The sequence below is a fragment of the Zootermopsis nevadensis genome, unplaced genomic scaffold, assembly GCF_977971745.1.
Source record: "Zootermopsis nevadensis isolate Lab colony 2312 unplaced genomic scaffold, Znev_1.0 Znev_ptg000073l, whole genome shotgun sequence".
Taxonomy (NCBI): Eukaryota; Metazoa; Arthropoda; class Insecta; order Blattodea; family Termopsidae; genus Zootermopsis; species Zootermopsis nevadensis.
The window spans coordinates 1,176-16,299 of NW_028259204.1; the positions used below are offsets into that span (position 1 = coordinate 1,176).

The 15,124-nt window shown below is 37.7% G+C and overlaps 1 protein-coding gene and 1 long non-coding RNA gene across 7 annotated transcripts in view; one reads left to right on the top strand and one right to left on the bottom strand.

Annotated features, from left to right (window-relative positions):
- The window catches only part of LOC147871042 (stalled ribosome sensor GCN1-like), a 21,086-nt gene continuing 5,962 nt past the window's right edge, over positions 1–15,124 (bottom strand). For 2 of the 6 annotated variants that reach the window (XR_015532873.1, XR_015532871.1), the window contains 6 exons: positions 13,871–14,050; positions 12,496–12,708; positions 5,916–11,560; positions 4,915–5,156; positions 4,179–4,411; positions 2,776–2,951 (listed from right to left, as the gene is read on the bottom strand). Coding sequence is in view for 3 of the 6 variants with exons in the window: in XM_087341423.1 (XP_087197549.1) it covers positions 710–985; positions 1,674–1,787; positions 2,714–2,779 (456 nt within the window). In the remaining 3 variants the exon portion in view is untranslated. Of the gene's footprint in view, positions 986–1,673; positions 1,788–2,713; positions 2,952–4,178; positions 4,412–4,914; positions 5,157–5,915; positions 11,561–12,495; positions 12,709–13,870; positions 14,051–15,124 lie in introns of those variants that run through there. The other 4 variants (XM_087341423.1, XM_087341422.1, XM_087341424.1 and 1 more) reach the window with 4 other exon arrangements.
- Positions 14,917–15,124, top strand: part of LOC147871043 (uncharacterized) — a 4,118-nt gene continuing 3,910 nt past the window's right edge. Inside the window, exon 1 of the long non-coding RNA XR_015532875.1 lies at positions 14,917–15,083. This is a non-coding gene — a long non-coding RNA (uncharacterized LOC147871043). The remainder of the gene's footprint in view (positions 15,084–15,124) is intronic.

Consider the following 15,124-nt stretch of genomic DNA (forward strand, 5'->3'; position numbering starts at 1 on the left):
TCCAGGTGGTAATAAATTTTATTATAATTGTTACCTTCAGCATGTGCTGAGGAGAACATTCAGACCTGACAGGAATGAAGTAACACAAGAACGGTAGAGCGGCACGAGATGTTGTTCAGGGGAAGGACCGACGAGGCAATGTCAGGTCAGGCCCATGTGGACATAACACCCAAGAATGTTGCAGAAGTGGAGGAAGCTGTGTCTGTGGATAAACACTGCAGCATTCATTCACTAGCAGTGCAATTCAATGTATGCATCAACACAGAATCATGTGATGCCTGGGATATTTTAAGGGGTGCACCCAATAGGTCCAACAAAAGCTACAGCACGACACTACTGGTGGAGCATTTGCAGTTCTACCAGACAGAGGGCAGTGATAACAAGTGATACAGCCACTTTGAACCCATAGCAAAAGCTTTAAGCATGTAACAGAAACATCCATCCTTCCCCCACCACAAGATATTCAAGTCCCAACAATCTGAAGGGAAGGTCATGCTGACTTGTCTGATATCACACGACTGCTGATGCTGGTGTTCATGGACCCTAACATCACCATAAACGACTAATCACTAAAGAAACACAAGGAAAATATTTTCTGACACTGTTCAGTATGGCTCTGCATACAATGCATTCACATACACAATACATTTAAATGAAAGAAAATTAAATATAAAAAACAGCAAAGGATAATATATTTGGAAACATGCACTCACTCTCTCTCTCTCTCTCTCTCTCTCTCTCTCTCTCTCTCCACCTTCACAAGCAGCAGTACAGGACTTTCCAGCACTGCAGCCTTCACATTCCACTTGAACCGATCTCCAAGAATACGGATGAGTGGACCCGTGATATGAACCACAGATGGCTGGAGAGCTTGAGCACTGGTCAGTTTTATCACTTCACCTAGGCCCTGTGCAGCCTGCTCTTTTATCTCAGGAAGCCCATTAAGAATAGCTTCACGAAAAATAGGAAGAATCGGCATGATGCCCTGCAAACAGAAAATGTAATCAATGGCCAATTTTTAGGCGCATTTGTAAATGAGAGTATGCATTTCAATCACGGGAAGCCCCTATAATAAAACCTTTCAGTTTATCATCAAAACTGAATGCTCAGTTTACTCCTATGCTCACTTTGAAGTAAATAAATAAAACAAAAGTCAGAAATTTAGAAAACAGTGATAATAACAACACTAACAATATAGCATCAACAATACAACTCTCTATTTAAATGCGCTAACTCAACGGCTACAGGAGAAAATTATAGATAAAACATACACAAAAAACAGAAAAAAGTGAAAACAAAACTAAATTAAATACAATGTCAGACAATGCATCTGGCATCCCAAAGGAAGGACCTAAAATCCATATTTCTATCCAGTAATTTTTATGGTGGCAATTTCCTATGCCTGTCATGTTTAAAGCTGTTACTTCACGGTTGTTTGACTCTCCATCATGTGTGCGTGGCGCCACTGCTGACAGTCCTCTTACTGGTAAGAGAACGCAGCTTGTTTCTTTGAACGCGTTCAGTCAGAGGATAGCGTAAGTTGTGGGCTCTTATGTCCTTTCAGATAATAAAGATTATTACTAGGCCAGATTTTAGAGGTGTTTCAATTTTTCATAAAAAAACAAATTGTGAATTGTAGATATAGCATACCTCAACATATGACAATAATATACCTTTGGTAAGCAAAAGCCAGGAAGCAAATCTTGTCCTTTTAAATCACTGACAGCAAAACGCACGGCCGGTCGTATGTCCCCAACATGAGTGGTTTGTTGGGAAGAGTCCAGAGTCTGTAAAACAAAAAGTATTCCAGCATAATACAGGAAGATTGAAAGGGAAGATTCGTGTCTACAATCGGAATACATAAAAAAATTTATATGCATTTCTTATAAGGGACATACAGTATTTGGATAAATACGGCATTAATCTTATAATGTTAGAAAATCAAATATGGCAAAAGTAAAATTTTTCTGCCTCTATTATTAAGCTCCACACCTTAGACATGTGGGGTGGTGGAGGTATATATCCATTCTTCCGTGTCCTCAGCAGTAGATAGAGGTGAGTGGCCAGCTTCATGCACCAACCACTTTACCTACCCCATAGGGAAAGGTTCCCTGGTACTTACCCACTGCAAAGGATGCTGTGTGCACCCTAGAGCCAGTCTGGATGCAGAGGATTAGGGGAAATTATTTTTCCCCTGCCAGGAACTGAACCTCTGTCATCCAGCTTGTAGCCAGTCACTATACAGAGACTGAGCTAACCCAGCTCCTCATAAAAATTAAATCTGAGAATTTAAATTAATCCCTACCACTTACATTTGCATAACCTAATTATTACACAGCATTCCTTAATTAAATAAACCAAACTGAATTACCAAATAAACAAATTAAATTTTACCTGTTGCTTTATATGGATATGAAACTTGGTATCTCACCCTAAAAAATGTATACATCAATCAACAACAAGGTGTTAACTGATGCACATACAATATAAGAGGGAGGGCACAATGCTTGGCACTCTTCATTAAATCAGGGAGAATAAGATGGGCAGGACGTAAACAATGCATGGGAGAGGTATGAAACACAAAATTTCATTCAAGAAACCTCAGCGAAGTTACTACCTGCGACACTTTGGCACAGATGACAAGACAATATTAAAATGGATATTAAGACAAAAACAGCGATGAGATTTAAATTGCATTCAACTAGCTCTGTACCTTGGTAACAGCACTGAGAACTTCCCATGCCATCTGAAACACATCAGAATTTGAGTCTGTGAACATAAGTATTAGGCCTCGCAGAAGCTGTGGCACATACTGAGAGTAGTCAGCATGAATGAGCCGACAGAAGGCGCAGAACGTCGGAGCTCCACCTTGTCTGACCGAGTGGACCCCATCAGCTGGTCCATGATTGTCCGAATACCAACTTCATCCGTCACTGACAGTATTCCAGCTCCTGCAGACAAGACCAACAACCAGGTTATGTTAAGATATGCATAAGCTGCACTCAACTTGAATTATCCGCCTGTTGTGAAAATGTAAAATAAATTAAGTTGGCCTGTTATGCCGAGGTCAGCCTCCACTCAGATTCAATTTCTATAACTTCAATCAAATTATCTTAATGTCAAATTTCTTCCCTTTAGCTTTCCTCCTTCTAGTTTCAATTCCCTATCAAAACACTTTTCCTAACCACATAAGTATATGATACAGAACAATCTCAGTATAATGAACTTCTGTGGACAGACAAATTATATTCGCTACAATCACATCTCATTACAATGATAGGCAATATTAATGAATATGACTGAAGTGTAGTTTTCTGAACGATTTCCAGCAACACAAAAAGTGCAATGACTATGTGCAGTTCGTTACAGTTATCTCTTTCCACCTTCTCATCACAGAAAGTGATCCCACATTCACATTTCATGCATAAATACAGTGTTACGCATACAGATTCATCTGCGCCAAAATGAATTCTATAAATTCCCGGTGAAACATCTTTTGAAAGCTGTCACCCTATCGCCGAAGCTGTGGTCCGAGCATATAGCAAAACACTTCACATACACTTTGAAAGGAATTTATATCTGTCCGCAATAAGTTTCACAACAATAAATTTCGTAATATGCTAAGCACCACTCCCACTTCTAGCATATCACTTTCATTCTTATGAGTTTCAACAAGCAATGCTTGTAAAAAAAACCCTTCTTTGATACATTCATAAACAGAATTATACCCTCCCACATTTTTCATATCCAATAATCTGTCTAAATATCAGATTTGTTGTATAAAGTGAAGCTTTCGTGGCGATGGAAGTTGATGAAAGACTCTCGGGTAACAAACCACCTGACGCGGCTTGGCACCCGAGAGTATTTCATCATCAGATGTGTTGTTTGCGCTGTAAGACCATGACTCTCCAAAGTCATGAGCTTACCAAGTAAGACAGCATGCTCTATTCATTTATTTAGTAGCCTACATTTATGAGTGAGATCATCAGATGTTTACCTGAGCCTGTGTTTCTGAAACAAAGCTTCTCATTCATTCTAGTAATAATAGCATCTTGAAAGTGTTTGCAGTTTCATTAATTGATGTCACATAACACCAGCCTGTTGCTGAAAAAGGGAGGCAGACTACAGATGAATGACGTATGCGGCAAATTGCATTGACGGGTTAAATAATGGCTCACCTGGGCCTCATGTGTTGTGCCTTGGGCCATAGACAGAGCTGCCAGAAGTGCAGATAATACTTTATAAGAGCTTCGCCTGCCACAGAGGCAAGAATTGATAAAGCCTTGGTGTTTACTCGTGGAGGAGCGATAAGCTGTGGAACAAGGTACGGCAGAACCACGCGTGACTTTATGGCCGTCACCTGCCGTAACCCCTCTAGCGCGGACTCTGCAACCTTCGGGTGTGGGTCAATCTGAAAAAGAAAAAGTTTTCAATACTCCTTAAAACAGAAACTGACATTCCTTCCCATATGTAACTTGCAACTATAAAATTTTCACCAAGCAAATGGACTCTAATCAGAGGTATTTATGCACTAGTACCACTGTAGAGATCTATAATGATTAAAAACACACATTTCCCTTCAAACATCTGAATTTACTCATTTTGTTATCCATTTCCAATTGCTCTTCGTATGAGATCCACACAGAAATCTTGAAACATACAGCTAAATAATATACAACTGACCAGTTGAAATAAGTATTTGTGCAAAACACAACATACGAAAAATATCATGACTGAAACTCACATATTTAACCTGTGTAACAACACTGCCCCCTGCCCTATCTTCTTGTCTACCAGTGAATATGGATGCCAAAGCAACGTATAGGCTTTAGCTTCATTCTGTCATGTAACACAAATAAAAGACAAAAGCTATTCACCCAGAGTGACATTAAATCTGAATTTGCAATGGCATACCAAATGGTTGAGCATTGCCGGAAGGATGTCATCGAGTGCTCGGCCTCACTTCTGGCAGCGGATCACACAGTGGGCACCATGTCTTTGCTGGTAGAAGCCATTATCTCTGAGAGACCAATACACACTCCCTGTCTCTGATCTGGTTGATCCGACTCCAACCCCTTCACCAGAATCGGAATGATCTCTGGCAGCACCCGTTCGCCTAGTTTCCGCACTAGATCTCCTAAAGTACGGGCTGCAACCTGTCACAAAAACAAATAAAATTGCTGATAGTTCTGACAGTTATTATTGAGTAAAGTGTGCTGCCTAAAATCATACCTTTTACGCAGCTCTTAATTGTAATAGTTAAAAAATACTTACTGCAGATCCTTGCTTTTGATACTGAAAAATAAACCTTGTGCTTTTTAGATAATTTATAACACTACTTTCTACACTTATACATCACAAAAACAAAAGAGAGGAGGAATGTGGCAACATAGTTCGAGATACTAACCCAGAATTTGAATCGTAAGACCAAGGAAAACCTGTGATACAAACACATCCTACTATACAGTGACATTTAGTAGTAGTAGCAGTATAGGATTTATAGATGCAGAACTGGCTCAAGATTGTCTCTAACAGCTGGTCTTGATAACATTCTTTTAATATAAAATCAGGTACTTGGTATTGAAGAAGCTGTAATTTATTGTACTGACCAGAAAAATAAGCGATTATGAAGCACACGTTTTACATTGTATTCAATTAAATACAGAATACATTAAAAACACTTTTCAAATAAATTTATGAACCTTAAAAAGAAACATAATCTTCTTCCTGTATCTACTGTCTCTGCAGTAAGCCATCGATTACAATGAACCAATTCAGGCTACAATGAAACTCGTTCAAAAGCCAAAACACTTCACTTCTAGGAAATCAAATGGTTTGGAACATGAACTATGAGAATGATCAGACAAGAGCATCCTACATGTTTGATTATGTGATAAAGCTCAAGTGTAAATTACCTTAAGTGGAGGTGAAGAGTCACTTGATAAAGTGACCAAAATGTCTGCAGAGCACAGGTCTTTGTTTTTACAATACTGTGAACAGCGGTAGAGCTGACACCTGTCACCACTGTACAATGACTGTCATTTACACGTACGAACAACGTGCACAATCTTACACATTCCTTTATTATTATTATTATTATTTAGTGTTCTGTCTTACGACAGGTCCATTGCTCTGCCCAAAAAGAGCTCTCCAGTTTTCCCTATTCTCGGCTTCTCGTTTTAATTCCTGGAACGTCATCTTCTTTCCTTGTTTAAGGTCGTCGGTTAGCTGTATCAGTCTTCTTCCCAGTCCTCGCTTTCCTTCAACCTGGTCTTCGGTGATATCACTCAGTAACCCATTCCTTCTCATAATATGTCCCAGCCAGTTAGCTTTCCTTCGTGTAATCGCCTGCAGAATGTTTCTTTGCTCGTTGACTCTCCTCAATACTTCTTCGTTGGTCACTCGATCCGTCCACCTGATCTTCTCTATTCTTCTCCAACACCACATTTCAAAACTCTCCAGGTATTTCTGTTCCTTCTTCCTGAGTGTCCAAGTCTTCCTTTATGGCAGTCTAAGTCACGCACCTTCGGAGGTCTCGCAGTTGGTTCGCACACAACCTGACAAAAGAGAAATCACATACTAATTACAGTATACATACGGTACTAGAATATATTTTCACTTTGTTACAATCTCAGTAAAGGGAATCTCAGTAGTAAATATGGTGTTTAATGACTGAATTCATTAACTCTGACTCCAAGTCTTCTCATTAGCTAAGTGCGTAATCCTACAGAATTGACACACTTTCAGTTGCCTCTTGCTGTAACCAATAACAATGCACTGTGCATATTGTTTCAATTACCAGGACCTATTCCATTTTAAGTACCACTAATAATACAACAATAAACTGATAACTAGTAGGTACTGCTGTATTACTGAACATTACATTTTGAAACTGTAAATTTCATGAAAAAAATTTAATAAGTAGCAGTAGTAGTACACAGTTTTAAACAAAAATTTAATGAAAATTCAATGATATGTGTTAACTCCATTAATTGCAATAATAGTTTCGTAGTATTTTCATATAATTCAATTCAATTAATTCAATTCAATTAATTTATTTACGTGTTTGCCAACAGCAAGAAGCCAATAACAGGCAAACACTGATAATATATACAATAATAGTGAAATAAAAATTAAAAATATTACACAAACGGATTAACTAAACTTATAAATATACAGTATTAAATATAACTGCCAAGTACAGGCAAACCCAAAATAGAAACAATATTAACACAGAGCAAAAAATGAAGGAATATAAATAAAAACAAATAATCCACGTAGGGAACACTAATATAATTGTAAAACTTTAAAAAATATAAAAAGACAGATAACCAAGCTAGATCATTTCCCTTGTTGAGAACGTTCGCTCAAGGGAGACAATGTTTGTGCTAAATACGTCCAAAGATTTACATACGTCATTTGCAGCGATGACGCACCTGGCTGAAGGACTATGCCTTAGTGCACTGCTCACACTAAAAGTAGAAAATTCTCTTATTTGCCTCGCCGGCACACGTAAACCAACAGCGTCCATAATGGAATGGCAATTTATTTTGCCCTTAAATACATTAATAAGAAATAACGCATCGAGATGTCGTTGTCTGGAATAAAGTGTTCTAAAATTTAAAGTAGATAGGATCAGTTCATATTTTCGGGGGATATTAAACTGGAAAAATCGGTAATTGCATAAACTGGCAAATTTTCTTTGAATATTTTCTAATTTATTAGAATCTGTCTGTGTAAGATTATTCCAAACGACCGAGGCATACTCAAGCTTTGACCTAATTAAAGCATTATATAAAACAACAAGGCTGTCTAGAGAGGAAAAATTATAAGTAATAAAACGAATAAGCCCTAAGGTCCTTAGTGCCTGGGAATGAACACAATTTACATGACAGTGAAAATACAGTTTACTGTCTAACAAAACACCAAGATCTTTTATACAATTTGTACGCAAGATTAAAAAGTCACTAACAATGTAATTAAAATGGATACTGTTGGTTTTACGTGTGAACGATATAATTTTGGTTTTCTCAATGTTTAGTTCCATATTGTTATCATTACACCACTCATGTACGGAATCGATATCTGCTTGAAGAGCTCTGCAGTCATGCACAGATTTAATATCGTGATATAGTTTCAAGTCATCGGCAAATAAGAGAAATTTAGAATACTTAATTTTGTCGCAAAGGTCGTTAATAAAAATATTAAATAAGAGAGGTCCCAAGGTAGAGCCTTGTGGAACTCCAGATAACACCGCGTAGAGAGAAGAAGACTGTCCTAAAATGCGAACAAAGGCAGATCTGGATGATAAATAACTTTGGAACCACTTGACATAAGGAGAAGATAGTCCAAATTTATTTAGCTTTTTCAAAAGAATAGAATGCGGGACTGAATCAAAGGCCTGCCTAAGATCAAAATACACAGAGTCGATCTGTCCCTGTGAACAAACCGACGGCTGAACATCATTAAGGTAGGTAACTAAATTGGTTACCGTAGATTTTTATTTACAAAAACCATGTTGACTGGGGTGTAATTTGAATTTGAAATAAAAGGAAAGGTGATCATGAACAATGCTTTCAAAAATTTTGGAGAGGTTATTAAGGATCGAAATAGGCCTATAGTTAGATACTAAGGCGCTGTTGCCTTTCTTAAAAATCGGCACAACAGCCGCTCGCTTCCATAACAAAGGAAAGTTCCCACTAGATAAACTAAGGTTGAAAATATGGCGTAAAAGAGGAGTTAAAATCTCAGAACAACCTTTTATGACGAAAGTCGGGATTTCATCGGGTCCGACGCATTTCGTCGAACGGAGACGACTAATTGCCCGCGTAACATCATCAACAGAGATACGAGGAATATTCAAAACATCAGAATAGGCGAAGTCAGAACTAGTCGTAACATTAACGCAAGAAGGGGAGTTAAAAACAGAACGAAAGCGGTCAGCAAAAGCCTCAGCGATTGCCTGGGGTTCCGTGATAAAACTGTCTCCAACTTTAATTTGTGTAATCGACTGGTCTTTCTTTTTGAAATTAGAAATATATTTCCAAAAGTGCTTTGGTTGGGTTTTCAAATTTTCTTCAATAGTTTTTAACCAAACCAATCTATCTGATTTAATAGTCAATTTAACTAGTTTACGATAGTGAGAAAAAACGCTATAATGATAATCAGATTTAGATTTTTTGAATTTCTTAAGAGATGCATTCTTCTTTCTAATGTAATAGACAAGAGTTTTGGAAAACCAATGAGGAAATGCAGAATTTCTGGGTTTTACAAGGGGAATAGCTAGACTGATGGCCTTCGACACAGTAGCCGTGAGATTATTAACTGCAGCATCAACCGAGCTTTCATTAAGAACGCAAGACCAGTCAGAGTTTTCTAGGGTATGGAAAAGTAATAAGTAGTCTCCTTTCCCGTAATTGCGTCGAGGAGTAAGCGAGGTATGTTGATAGTCAAGACTTAGTTTAAGATTAATACAAAATTAATACCATTTTATAGTGATTCAAAGTCCTATAATAACAATTGAATGAAATGAAATGAAATACATCAAAATTCCTATTCTACACAGTATCGAAACCAGAAAACATCATTCTCACTGCTGTGAAAACCTTTCATCTCACATGGTATTTTATGTTTAACACAAAATAAAATATTCTTTATCCTATTAAATACAAGGTATTAAAATACTGTACTACTGAACAAACTATATATCTTGAGCAGTAAGGTAACTGCAGGGTGGCTGTTGCGAATTCAAAACCTAGCAATGGTTTTCACGAAACCATCTGGGCACACGCGAGAATAGCCTAGCTCTGTGTGGCTCCGGCTCGATCCCAGCGGACAAAGAGTTGAATTGTGGCACAGGGATCGATAACATGGATTACTCACTGTAAGTTTAAACAACATTCAGTCTTTGTGGAACGCTATTTACAACAGTAGTACATGACGAGACAATTATAAACGGTTGTTGAGAGGAAGCAGTCACGACTTACATTATAGCACCAGTATGAATGATGACATCTGTCAGTATTAATTAATTTCAGATTCTGATTAGAATATTAAGCATACTCTATGTATATGTCATCAGGCACCAATTTTTGTTATGATTTAAAATCATTTGTCTGGTTTAACAGACATCCAAAAATCCTATCCAATTATAAATGCTATATAACATGTTCAAAAAGTTTTGCACCTGCAAGAACCAGTTACAGGTATAGCAAATTAAAGCATATTTTTTTAAAAAATGGCTGTCCATTTCAAATATAGGAATACAGCATTTAAACCAGAGGTTATCAACCCACAGCCCCCCTGATGTGTTTTGTACAACCCATATGCATTTTTGTGATCTTCTGGTTTTTATCAGTCTGTATGATAAAACTGGTTACAACCAAGATTAAATACTTAGCCGAATACAACTGTTGACTTATTGGCTACATGAAATGCACAGCGAATTTTGTGATTGGTAATAACAGTGGCTACATCACAGTACTTGCATGATGGTGGCCCATGTAACATCATCATTTCCTTGTACTATTAACTTCCAAAGACAAAGTAAACATAGCAAATAGACACATACATCTTTTATATAGGGGCTTCACATATGAAGGCATGCCTTCAGTGCACTGCTGACATTACTTGTCCAATTTGAAGCAAACAATCTCAAACATCATTTTATTAAAAGACATAAAAGCACGGGAAATAGAAAAGTTATTCAGAAATATTTTTTGTGCCTTAATGTCCAAGTGCTTAAATTGTGTTGTTAATTCTGTTTCCATGGATGAAAGTACAGATGCTACAGACACTGCGCAGTTAGCCATTTTTCCTTGTTGGGTTGAGGGAAATATTCAAATCATGGCAGAACTGGCTGCGTTAGTCCCCCTTAGGGACACTTCACAGACACTGCTTTGCAGAACACCTTGAAGACATGTCATGTCTGCCCTACCTACATTTCAGTTCAGTTCAAACCTTATTTCTCTATACCCCTGCTAACCTTTAATATATAACAAACCTTGTTGGCACTATGAACTCTCTCCGGGTCACAATTAAAATCGCGTGAAATGCTGCTACAATGCCAAACATCCAATACTAATTTATATTTATTTTAATAAATGTGACACAGAGACACGAAGTGAGCACATGCTGTTGGAAAAATGGTGCCGATAGACTTGCTCGACGCAGGGTTGCCACAAACCTCCAATTTGTAAAAAAACGCAATATCTGCGAAGCGCAATAAAACGAGGCATGCCTGTATATAAAAGACACATAATAAAAAGTTTCGAGAGAAAGTAATTTAATTAATGACTGCAACTTGTATTTTAAAAAATTCAACTCTTTGGTAATTAGAAAGATATGTAAAATGCTAAATGTAGGAAATAAAGGATAAGTTGTGTCTGTGACTACAATTCATTCCATGAGAGCGTACTTTAGGCTCTAGGATTAGCCCCATGCATTGTAGACGTATAGCACCGGCTGGAGGATCGTAGCTTCACACTGTAGTTGCTTTACATCTTGGGGAGAGAGATACCAATATCCACCGTAGATGAGACTGGGCGGCCCCAGAACCATTCTGCAAATCGTGGCGAAGAGCAATATATGAAACAAAATATCTCCACACTATTTCTTATAGTAGAATTTGTGTGCTGAACTGTCATCCTAAATCATGAGCCTTGTGGGAGAAAATCAATCTATTTATCTCCCAGGTAAAGACTGTGCTTAGAAACTTAGTGTTCATTCGTTTGTTTTCTCAAACAATAAGGATGTCTGATGCACTATTCAGTCCCTGTGTAAAGGTATGTCAGATCACCACGTCTAAACTTGTTCAGTTTAGAGATGATGTTTGTCTGGTATGTGCTAACATACAGGTTGTATTCAAACACTTCCACTTTGTAAGGTTTCTCCTCTGTAAAAGTAAAAAAAGAATTTACATTTTTCTGATGTCAGACATGACGAGTGCTACACAAGTAAGATTTAAGAAGTATATTTATGCTATGGAGAATAGTATTACATTCACTGAAGTAACATTTTCAATAGAAAGTAATGTGCCAGCTTGCTTTCTGAGTCTTTAAAGAAGAATCATTCATAACTTAATAAATATATCTTAGTTTGCTCACACTTATGTTTTGAACTCTATAGATGTAAAACGAAAATCCAGAGCAAAATGTGCAGATTACTTTCACACTAATGGCCAAAAGCAAGAAACTTAAAACAATCAAAAGCAGCTCTAAGGAACTACAAATCTGTCGCAATAAACAACGTAAAGTAAATTAAGCCATTAATTTGATTAAAGATGGCTGTCTTCTGGGTTGATGCGCCATGTAGTCTGGTTGACGCGATCACCATAATGATGGAGGCAACAAGGACCTCTGAAACGTCGGGAACCTTCTACCAGACAACACGGCGCAACAACCCAGAAGACAGCCATATTCACACTCACTACCATAAAAATAACAAATCCTACATAAATTAGATCCTTTGGAATCCTGTCACGATACTCAGACTTACTATGTGGGAATCTTCTGATGACGTGACGATCTCGTCCACCGAGATCTACACTTTCTATAGTACATGCTTAGGGATCAGTCCAATATAGTCTTCTAGCTGGGTAGTCTACTGCAGGTCCAGTTGGCCACTGTTCCATTGTATCCACAAGTGAATAACGCCCAGTTCCATCCATATACGCTGAATCAATACGACCATTCACACCGGAACATAAGCCTATGAGAAATAACAAAAAAATTCTGTATTCATAGTTGGCACATATCCTGCCACTGTATAATGACTGTAGGGTGAAACGGGACCAAGCTGAAAATCCTGAAGATAACAGACCACTAAAAAATGAACAAATAAGTTGCAGTCTTGAACAAGATATTGTGTGTTGTAGTGAAAGGGTTTTCCCAGCCTGCTAGAGTCGTTCAACTTCAGTAGTGAAGAGAAGAAATTATGTGCAAGAATGCAAGGAAACTCCAAATAGACCTGCTATAAACAAGCTGGTTGCTTAAATTGAAATTACTGGGACCATTATCAAGACGATTTGTGTGTACACACACAAACACAAAGGCATCCAAAACACCAGAAAATATTGCACATTGTTCATAGTCTTTCTCGACAAATTAAAACAATTATCAATATAAAGGATTTGAGGTTCTCATCATGACATATTAAGATGACTGTCTTCTGAGATGTAGCACTGTGTAGTCTGGTATATCAGTCAGCATCTACCAGACTACACGGTACTACAACCCAGAAGACAGCCATCTTCATGCTCACTGCCATGAGACTCTGAAATCCTACTTTTTTTCAATCAACATTTCCATGACCAATTTCTGAAAAATCAGTTTCCTGCACGTTTTTCTTATGGCTGGTACTGGCCAGTGTACTCTTCAAAACTCAACCCATATGCAATTTCTTCTTATAATACTGTTTACAGGAATAATCCGCAACACAACTCAAGATCTGAAGCTGCTATCGGCACCGATGAACAAGCTTCGGTTGGCGTAATGCAACAGTACCAAAGACAACTGCAGTTTTATAAACTGACGGTGCACGTACCAAAATTGTTTTCATTTGACTTGCACTCTCGAGGCTGCTGTGTTCAGGAACATGAAACGTGATTATGTTTGTCACATAATTTGGTAAATATATGCAATTAGAAGTCCAGCATCTTTTGGAAACAACCCGAACAAATGGTTCAGTGTTTAGCATTTAATGAACTTATGCAACAGTAATGCTGTAAAGTCAGTCTTCAAGAATGTTATAAAGAAGCGTGAGATTCTGCTGCCTTCACTAGAGTTTCACACTTTACAGTGCATCATTAACTAATTAATCTATGTGGTAGAAATCACCGATCAAGTCACGTGTGTAAAACACACAACTTTACCCAGTTTGACGGCCCACAACGATGTCATGAGGTCGATCCAGCTCGGTGTGTACGAGTGTACGTTTCTTATCTCCAGTTAATTCAGAGACCATAATCACATCAAGTCCTGCATCTACCTAATACACAGGCATGCCCACCCAGTTCAAAGCAATGCCCCTGTGGGTCTACCAAGTTTGATGCCTGAAAACAAACATATACATTCACTTCTGAAATGGCTGATCAGGAGACGGATGGATTCAAAACATTCTATACCATTTGCAGGTAAATGAATTCCCACTGCTTGGATTGTTGAAACATATTCGAGACAAAAATTCAGAATGAGCAACACAATGAGAAATTCGGAGCCCTCTGTGCAAGCAACATACTGCTCAGATTTTTCAAAACCTAAGAAAGTTGGACTTAGTTAAATTTCTGTCACTATAAAATGTTGGTGTCATGTATTCAAGAAATGCCTGTTTCAATAAAATGTAGTTGTAATAAATATACAAACTAACGTCATTAATGTGATAACCAAGAACGATAAATTGGTTATGTGACTGGCTACTGGCTATCCTCCCAAGTGAGGCAAGGCCTTTCCTGTTTGCAACCACCTGCAGAATGGCTTAAGCTAACCACTCACCACATTTAGTGACCTGGTGCCAAAATATTAGATTACTTCTCAACTCCCACATCTTCATTGCATGGTGCTTAGATTTACGAGAAACTTTAACTTCTTTAAAGTTTGTTGGGAGATGATATTTTTATAATTACCTTCATTATATTGAGATACAGTTGTGTAATATAGGGAAGGCAGAGGAAAAAGTCTCTCAAAGATATATCTTTGCAATGTAAAACAAAATTACAAGGCTGTCAATTTCGGAATTCTAACCCTGGAGAAACTTCAGAAAATAATGAAAACCTACAGTCGGGATAGCTTCTGGATTCAAGTCCCAAATAAAGATGGTTTCTGTAGCTCGCGAACTAAACCCAATAGAAGAATGGTACCATGACAAAAGTTTGTGTTTTGATAAGATTATAGACACCAAAACCACCTCCAACAACAATAATAAAATAAACAAAAGGAAAAACAACAATGTCTGTAGGCATAGCAGCAATAGCCATAACAATGACCACTTGGACCATTGTTGCTGAAAAATGTGAGACATGGATGAGCATGCTACAGCGTACCATTCAAATTTCAGGCTACAAAGTTTCACATCTGTTTAAATTTCATGTAAGTTACAGAAAAGTATCAGATCCTTAAAACACTTGCTA